This window comes from Solanum verrucosum, unplaced genomic scaffold, assembly GCF_900185275.1.
Source record: "Solanum verrucosum unplaced genomic scaffold, falcon-dt-bn FXZP01000207.1, whole genome shotgun sequence".
Lineage (NCBI taxonomy): Eukaryota > Viridiplantae > Streptophyta > Magnoliopsida > Solanales > Solanaceae > Solanum > Solanum verrucosum.
In genome coordinates this window covers 1,980,354-1,990,206 of record NW_026019996.1, presented here as the reverse complement: position 1 = coordinate 1,990,206, position 9,853 = coordinate 1,980,354, and the positions used below count along the sequence as shown (strand labels likewise).

The 9,853-nt window shown below is 31.9% G+C and overlaps 1 protein-coding gene across 1 annotated transcript; it reads left to right on the top strand.

Moving 5' to 3' along the window:
- Positions 1 to 6,457: 6,457 nt before the first annotated feature.
- Positions 6,458 to 8,307, top strand: LOC125819328 (adenine/guanine permease AZG1). Its single transcript, XM_049498781.1, has one exon. It carries the CDS (start codon positions 6,523 to 6,525, stop codon positions 8,248 to 8,250), a length of 1,728 nt encoding a protein of 575 aa, XP_049354738.1. The 5' UTR covers positions 6,458 to 6,522; the 3' UTR covers positions 8,251 to 8,307.
- The last annotated feature ends 1,546 nt before the right edge of the window (positions 8,308 to 9,853 follow it).

The window sequence follows — 9,853 nt, the reverse complement described above, 5'->3', positions numbered from 1 at the left end:
GTGACAACTGAGGATTGGGCAAGTTAATTTTAAACACGTATGGATATGGTGTTTTCAACTGTCCTCTTAAAGAAGCAAAGAAGATAACAAAAACAAAAAAAGATATTTTCATTTAAAATGATTCGACTGAGCCATTTGGGGAGAAAGAAACTCTACCAAGCTACGCTAATACTCCCTCCGTCTCATATTAGTTGATCATTATATTAAAAATACGTGTCTCATATTAGTTGTCCACCTTAATCAAGAAAGCATTAATTAATTTTCTTCTATATTATCCTTGCAATTAATTCTTTTCGAAAGTGTTCACATTTGTTTGTAAAATTCCTTAGAAGTTTTTTAAGGGTTGAATTAGTAAAATGATCTTCTTATTTATGATTTCTTAAGCATAGTGTAAAATGAAAAGTGATCAACTAATATGGAACGGATGAAGTAATGGGTAACATTGCATCTAACCCTTCCAATTAATTCTTTTCGAGAGTTACGTACGTTATTATGATTCTCTTGTTGTTAATATCTATGGATTGTTTTCAACGGAGTTTTGGTCCTTCACTCTATCTACAAATCCATTATTCTCCAATTCACTCAAAAATAACACTACCCACAAACCTAAGTACCTAGGTATTATATACCAACACCATAACTAAGGTGTGTGTATATATATATATTTACACAAAAATTAATACATACTTGGAACATGTTTTTCTTATACTTTTGTAGGTAATCATGATTTATAGTATATTTCTCAAATTTATCACTTAACCATAATAAATAAAATATGTTTCGAAGCACAAATTAAACGTATGATAAACTTAATCCATTATGTTCTTCTTCCCCATTTTAATGTAATTTTCAATATAAGTAACTGGTGGGAGTGATTCACCTTTAACCAGAGGTCTTGGGTTCGAGCCCTGGGTATGGAGAAAATCATGTTGGGAGCGCCACCCCCGAATGGGCCCTGCAGTGCGCGGTCCGGATTTAGTCGAAGCTCCAATGTGGGCTCCAGATACCGGGTGGAAAACCAAAAAAAAAAAAACAATGATGGAAGAGTAAACATGAAATTGTTAGAATGGATTTGATTTTCACATTAGCTTGAGAATGGACTAATAATCTACTTATTATATGAACTTGGACAATATTGGTCGAGCGAATTTGGAAATTGAGTTAGACTTGTGGTTCATATCTTTAGAGAAATGTTTAGGAAAAAAGAATCCATATATTCAGACACTACACTAGGCATCTCTTTTGTTTTGGCCCTTTAAAGTTCAAAGCATATAGAGCCACTTGGGAGGTTTTTTCATTACCAAGAACAAGCTACTTTCTGTGGAAAAGGAAGGGTGTGCATATTTTTCTTCTTACCTCTATTGCAAATTGTCTCTATTTCTTAATTCATTTGTTAGCCCAAAAGTCAAAACTCTAACAAACTTCATTCTTACTGGGTCATCTTTCTCTGATTTTCTATACCTAAAATCACTTTATTTTATAGACCTATATATCTCTTAGTCGAAAAAACCAACTTCTCCAATTTATCTAACACACTTATCATTTTAGTCTGTTCCATAAAGAATGATATATTTTTGCAATTAAAAAGAATTTAACTTCAAAATTCATCTTTATCCTTAAGAAATGATATATCGTCTCATAAATGGTTAAAGAGTCATGTTTAGACCCAATTTTTTTTTATTTAAAAAAATCCTTTTTTTCTTTAACCTTATGTCAAGTCGAGTGGTATCATAATAAAAGTACTCAGAAAAACTAGTCACCAACTCACTTACCAATAAACTATCTTTTTCTCCTTTGTTCACTTTTCACTCCCAAAGTTTTAGTGTGTTATTGATAATATGTGACAAGCTCTCAAAGAGGTATTATGCGTTTTCTCTCTTTTGGTTTTTAGTAATGTATTCGCCATAATTGGTATCTTAATAATGTATCTATTTTTTATGCGTATAGTATATTGTTGAAAATTGAATTATAATTGTGGCAAGTTGTACTCAAAAGTGATCTCACGTCATGTGTCACTAAACAAATATAGAAATACAAGACTTGGGCACCTTTACTTTCTAACTCAATATATAAGAGTAACAAAAAAGACCCCGTCACAACCTGAGGACCATTCATAGTACGTCCCCACAAACTATATATATATATATATATAATCATAAAATTAAGTGTCATATCGTAGGGACATTAACTAAAATTCTGCCATCATTAGAACTCTATTAGTGTTTCTCCTTTAATTATTTTCTATCTTAAAAAGCCGACCTTATCATTAACATTAAGGAAGTGCTTTGAATTGTTTTGTGCCGCCTAATTGATTATACGCCTTCAAAAGAACAAACAAAATGATCAGGTGTAAATTCAGGGGTGGATTCAGCTTTTTAGGTACATATATTCGTGAACCTAATAGATTTTGCTTGTAACATGTGTATGTAATAAAAAAAATTATAATTATTTGATTGTGTATCCAATTGAAACTCATAAACTTCAAATTTTGAATCCACTTCTACATGTGTTAAGGATTTTCTTGGAATCTACTACGAATAATAATATAGTAATAAATTGTAATTATGTATCATAAGTACAACTTATAAATGATTAAACAATGGTGCTATTATAGTGCATTTTGTTACCTATTCCATAGTATATACACAAAGAGAAACTATATAATTAGATATACTTTACTATTATATATACTATTATTATTATTATTATATTTTTAAAAATACTACGTATCTTATCACTAATTAAGAGTTTCCTATCATATATTGAAGAAGATACACTTAGTTACATGTATGTTTACTACCAGATACACTAAAATAGGGATAGAAGCGAGCAGGTTTTGTTATGTATTCCAGATGCATGTGAATCACACTACATACATGTATTTGTATCTGTCTGGTGTGATTCACGTGTATCTGGGACACCATATACATAGGAGAGTAGATCGAGTGAGATGGGAGAGAGGTGAGGGTGGTGAGTAGATTTGTTATGTATCCAGATACATGCGAACCCACTTGGATATAATGCATTTAAAATAAATTACACATAATTTTGACTCGTGTATCCCGAGATACATGTATATATCTGAACATATCTGGACACACCAAAATCTGATAAGATTCGTAATATTGCAAAGTAGAGTATATCTAAATAATTAGTTTATAAACTAATGAGATTTATGTAAGTTTCCTATAAACAATACTATAAACAATTCTCATCGATGGATAATTATTAAATAATTAATAGACCTGAATGGCTGGACTGCAGGATCATATATTATTCTGAGCCAGCTAAATAGGAAGTTATTAAAGTTAAAATATTCAATTGTTTGTTCAGCCAATATGAAATATAATACTAAACTCTGTATACCTATATCGTAAAAGTTTAATAGTCGTTAGTCAACTTCAGATTATGAACAAAGCTGACTTAATACTCGCGGTAGCATTTTTTTAAAAGAATAAGTTTTTTTTCAATTAAAAAGGGAAATTACTATTTCCATTATTATATTGTTTTTCAATATTATATTTTGCCTTAAACTTTACAGCATATATTAAAAAACCATCAAATGTGGAAAATATGGTATCACAATTGTCAAAGGTTGATCAGCCACCCTTTTCGTTTGACTAGAATATATATATATCCTATTGATTAAATTGAAAGTAATCGTAAATATTACTTCATTGTGGTCATCTCCTCGTGTGAAAGAAAAATTAGCACATAATATATTATTTAAACGTGTGGAAAAATGGCAAGGCAGTCAAGAACATTGTACAACTACAGTGAAGTTGTTAATTTGCCAACTGAGCTACTAATTTAGAACCAAAAAGTCAGCCTGCTTTTTTGCAAAATGTATTAGCTATATATGCCTGTTTTGTTTGACTTGCTTCATTAATTGTATATAGTTAATGCTCACAAATCAATGGAACTTTAAAGATTCACATGTGTGAAATTAGTAACAACCAATTAATCCTATTATTCAAAACACACCAAGATGTTAGTATATAATTAGTTGGCAATACAATAATTAGTTGTGTTTGAACTAAGATAGCGGGCAAACGTAGTTGTTCGCCATTAACTCTTGTTCTCTTATTGTTGTCTAAGATATCGTATTAGTGTTCAAGAGTCACACATCAAATAAATGAAAAGGAGATAGGTATATCTTTTTATATGATTTAAACAATCTTGCTTATAGTGAGTTGTGACCAAAAAAAAATTATTGTATCAATCATGAAAGTTTAATTATCCTGAGTGAGATGGACTACGTGGGGGGATCGTGGAAGTATAAATCAACAATAAAAAAAACTCAAGTGCATTTATTATACTAATATGTTTTAGTTGTATCAACAAGAGTTGTGGTGTAGTGGTGAAATTGTTTTATTCTTAATCAGAGATCTCTAATTCGAGTACTTAATAAGGAGAAAATCATGTTAAAAGCGTCACCTTTAAATAAGCGTTGCAATGCATGATTCCAATTTTATCAATGCTTCAATATAAACGTCGAACACCTAGTAAAGAAATATCTTGTTTTAGTTGTGAAAAGACATGTGGCAAGTCCGACTTGGGCTGCAGCTCGTGCCGCAATAAAATGGAAGCAGACAAAGAGAAAGATTCCATGTGAACAACATACCAATTACCAACTAATTAATCTCTAGTTTATTCACTTACACAACCATCTCTTCTACACCTTTTGGCTTTTATCTCATTATTAAGACTATTAGTATTAGTAATTAGTATAAAGTTCCTATCTCTCAAAAAATAAATTATTCAAGTAAGAATTGAATTAGTTAGTTAGATGAAATGTCACAAGATATACAAATCAAAAAAAATTGTATTTTTATCCAAAATATACAAAAAGGGGAAACCTACTGGTTAGGGTAGATACGTCCGCAAATTCTTTTTCTTGCAACAAATTGATTTATCCTTCAAATGGAAATCGGTCTTCTCATATTACCAGAAAGACAACGGGTAGTACTTTTTGACGTAGCCACATATGACTCGGGATTTTAATCGAATATCAATTATCAAAAAAATTATATTATGTATATAGAAAATTGTACAAAATATACCAGACAAAAATAATTTTACATATATATACATTAATCTTGCATATCCTTAACAAAATTTCTAACTTTGCCACTGGCTACATCATTATTAGCTTTAGTAATAGTATTCTAGCTCTCTGTTTCAAAGTTAATATTTTTTAAAATAATATATTTTTATATTTAATAATAATTATTTTATTTTTAATAAAATGTTTCATAATCACACAAACAATTTATTTTTAGAAATAATTTTTATATGACCAAAAAAAAAAATGGTTTGAATTGAATAATCATGTGAACAATCAAACAAGTTAATTTTGCTATCTCCAAAAGAGAAAAAACGTATGCCTCATCTCTTCTTTAATGTCATCCCTGTCCTACTTTTCCCCAAAATATGTTAATCCATTTAATGCCATGCAAATTCAATCAAGTTTATTTATAAATTTAGTAAAAAACGGTTTCATTTCCTCTTCTTTTTTTCAAAAAAAAAAAAACATAATGGTTTTTGGCGTTATTCTTGTTATATTTCCAATTTTCAGGTTTTGACGGAAAAAAAAAAGGTTTGAGATTCTTTTACGCAAAAATAAAGATACCCCACCTTTTCCATCTGCAGGCCGAATCTCTGACTCTAATTCTCAACTGGGACTTGAACTCCTCTAACTTTCTCTTTCCTACGAAAGAGAGATTAACTACTGTATTAACTATAGAAATATTTATTTTTTATTATTAATATTTAATTTAAATATAAATAACAAAAAAATATTATATAATAATTTGAACTCTAAATTAATTATAAGAATTTGTTTAGAATTCATATTTGATTACAAAAAAATAAGAAGAATTCTTTGACTGCTTTCTTCGTCCTCATTATTTTTAAAAGTGATCTGTTGTTCACTATAAGTAGATACTAATTAATCTCTAAGAAGAAATAATGTTTTTATGATTTAATTCTGAAATTTTAATATATTATTATCAAATAGTATTAAGATGTATATAATTAATGGATAAAAAATTATCATAATCATCCCTTAAAACCTTGTCTATTTTTTAGAAATTATGCCATCATGTTACTTTTAGATATACATGTAGACATTGAAATTTTATAGTGTTCAATTCAAGTTAAAATTCTAAAAGTATGTTCAATTTTATTTAAAAGTCTTAAAGGCTATTTAATCTCAAAACCCCTAATTTATACAATTTATTTTTCTGTCACTTAAAAATTTATTACAAACAATATTACTAATATATCTATCAATATTATTCTTTTATCACCTTTACCAAATGAGTCATAAAACAAACTTAAACGTAATTGCAAAAAATATTCATATTAATTAGTGATAGTGTTAAATTATTAGAAAACGTGTCGCCCGCATATATAAAGGGAGTGGCCAGCCTTTTTGATCCAAAAAAAGAAGGAAAAAGTTGAAGCCCCATACTCCTACCTTTCTTTTCACACTAGCAGTAGTTATTATCACGACCCACCATGGACGTGGAGTCTGGGATACCGCCGTCGTCACACGGCGGAAAATCTCCGGTGACTCGTCTCAATGATTACGTGGCAGAAAGCCGAGTCGGCAAGCGTTTCAAGCTCAAGGAACGTAACACCAACTTCACCACTGAGATTCGTGCAGGCACCACTACTTTTCTTACCATGGCCTATATTTTAGCTGTTAACGCTTCTATTCTCTCCGATTCCGGCGGTACTTGTTCAGTTTCCGACTGTATTCCGTTATGCTCCGACCCGACTGTCTCCACGACAAACTGCACTAACAATCCTAATCTCCATCTGATCAATCCTGATGTTTCCTGTAAATTTGAACCCGTTAATCCGGGTTACGCTGCCTGCTTAGAGAAAACTCGGAAAGATTTGATCGTGGCTACGGTGGCTTCTTCTCTCATCGGATGTGTAATTATGGGTGTTTTGGCTAATTTGCCATTGGCATTAGCTCCTGGAATGGGCATCAATGCTTACTTTGCGTACACGGTTGTTGGTTTTCATGGTTCTGGAAATGTTTCTTATGAAAGTGCGTTAGCTGCAGTTTTCATTGAAGGCCTATTGTTTTTACTCATTTCGGCGATTGGCTTGCGGGCCAAGCTAGCTAAATTGATTCCGAAACCAGTCCGAATCTCCTCCGGCGCCGGTATCGGACTTTTCCTCTCCTTCATTGGGCTACAGAATAATCAGGGAATCGGTCTCGTTGGATACAGTCCATCAACACTAATCACCCTTGCCGGTTGCCCACGGTCATCTCGGGCAGGAGTAGCTCCGGTAATTGCCGCCGTAAACGGAACCATGACTCTGATCCCCGGCGGCACCGTTTCCGGTGACATATTATGTTTGCATGATCGTATGGAGAGCCCGACACTATGGCTCGGTATAGTTGGATTCGTCATAATTGCTTACTGTTTGTCTAAAAACATAAAAGGTGCAATGATCTACGGCATCATCTTCGTCACAGCGATTTCATGGTTCAGAAACACCAGTGTCACCGCTTTTCCGGATACTCCGGCAGGTGATTCGGCTTTCAATTATTTCAAAAAAGTAGTCGACGTTCACACAATCGAGACCACAGCCGGAGCTTTGAGTTTCAAAAACATAGGTAAAGGTTACTTTTGGGAAGCTTTGATAACTTTCCTATACGTAGACATATTAGATACAACCGGTACTCTATACTCAATGGCACGTTTCGCCGGTTTCACCGATGAAAACGGCAATTTTGAGGGGCAATATTTCGCCTTCATGTCAGACGCATCAGCGATCGTTGTAGGTTCGTTGTTGGGGACATCACCAGTAACAGCGTTTGTCGAATCGTCAACGGGTATAAAAGAAGGTGGAAGAACAGGGATGACAGCGTTAACGGCGGCTGGATATTTCTTCCTGGCGTTTTTCTTCACGCCGATACTGGCATCGATACCGGCGTGGGCGGTTGGGCCGCCGTTAATATTGGTGGGAGTGATGATGATGAAGTCTGTGGTGGAAGTAGAATGGGATGATATGAGGCAAGCAATACCGGCGTTTGTGACGTTAATTTTGACGCCGTTAACTTATTCAATTGCTTATGGTTTGATTGGTGGAATTGGTACTTATATTGTTTTGCATTTAGGGGATTGGAGTTTGGGGTGGTTGAGGAAATTTGGGATAATTAAGGGATCAACAAGTAATATTGCTGTTTTGGATAATGGGGTTAAGGAGAATAGAAATGGTATTTAATTGTATAAAAGCATATTTGAGTTTGATTGATTAGAGATGGATTATATTTGTCTTTTACTAGCTAGTTACCTTTTGTATGTTAGTGGTTGTTAGAGACGTCCAATTTCTATTTTTTAAAAATCTTTTATAATAGAAGAAACTCTTTTTTTAAAAAAAATTAAGCCATTTTTTCAAATATTCAATGTGTAAATTTTACAGGAACTTCCTATAAATAGATATGATATTGTGATTGTCATATTTAAGTATGGTATTGTAGTGTCACATTATATCCTCAATCTTTATTTCAATTTAAATTTGTTAATATCATTTAGAGTCATATTAAAATGGACATTTTTTTCATTTTTTCCCCTAGTATATAAAAAGAGAATGGAAAAATTTCTGATCAAGAACGTTTTCTCTATAATAGACCTTACACATAGTAAATTAAATTTATTGGAACTCCACAACAAATATCGAGTATCAAACATTGAGTCATAGATTAAGAATAAAGATATGATTAATACTTGATTTGTAGAAAAAGAAATGTATATTTCTAGAGACGTGCTAAAATCCTCTTGCGAAATCTAAAGATTGTGTACTCTGTATTCACATGTATTCTCCATACTACAAGGTCTAAACAAAACAAAAAAAATTAGACAATTAAAAAATATCAACCACTCTAAGTAAGACAACACTACACTAGCTACTTACTAACCTTCTAATCTTATATGTGTCCTCCACATCCTCCTATTTAGGGTCATGTCCTCGGTAACCTAAAGGTGAGTCAGATCATCTCTTATCAGCACTCCCTATAATACTTCTTCAGCTACCTTTGTCAGCTCTCCTCATACCTTGTATAACCAACATCTCGCACCTCTTCATTGGTGCATCTAAGCATCTCCTCTTCACATGTCCAAATCATTTCAGTCTCGCTTTCGTCGATCATCTTGTCTATCACGGTAGCCATTCCCACTTTATATTTACAAATATCCTCATTTCTAACCTTATCACTTCTAGTATGACAACATATCAAAAATTGAGTGATAGATTAAGAATAAAAATATTATTAATACTTGATTTGTAGAAAAGAAATTTATATTTCTAGAGACGTACTACAATCCTCTTGCGAAATCTGAAGATTGTGTACTCTGTATTCACATGTATTCTCCATGAAATTTTGCTATACCATTTGCCAAGATATGATTTTATATTCTTAATTACTACAAGGTCTAAACGAAAAAAATATTAGAAAGACTAAACATAACGAATATATCTTAAGTATAAGTATATATATGGAGTCTATTTTTTTTTTTTTAAAAAAAAAAAGTTAACTCCACTAGTTGCTTTTAAATTGTGGCTTGAACCCTCAAAATTCTTTGCAAATCAGAATATGAAACGAAACATATTTCCACACTATGGCACATGCCAAAACATTAAAAAAAACTTGATAATATTTTGTTTGAAGTTGAAAAAAGAGTGATTTAAGTTGAAGTTAAAATTTAAAAACCTTGTGGAATTTAAACGTTTGTTTGGATTAAAACTTCACTAAGAAAAAGTTGGTCCAATAAATATTTCAATATTTCATTTAAAGTACCGTAAAACATATAGTATAATTCACTTTTTA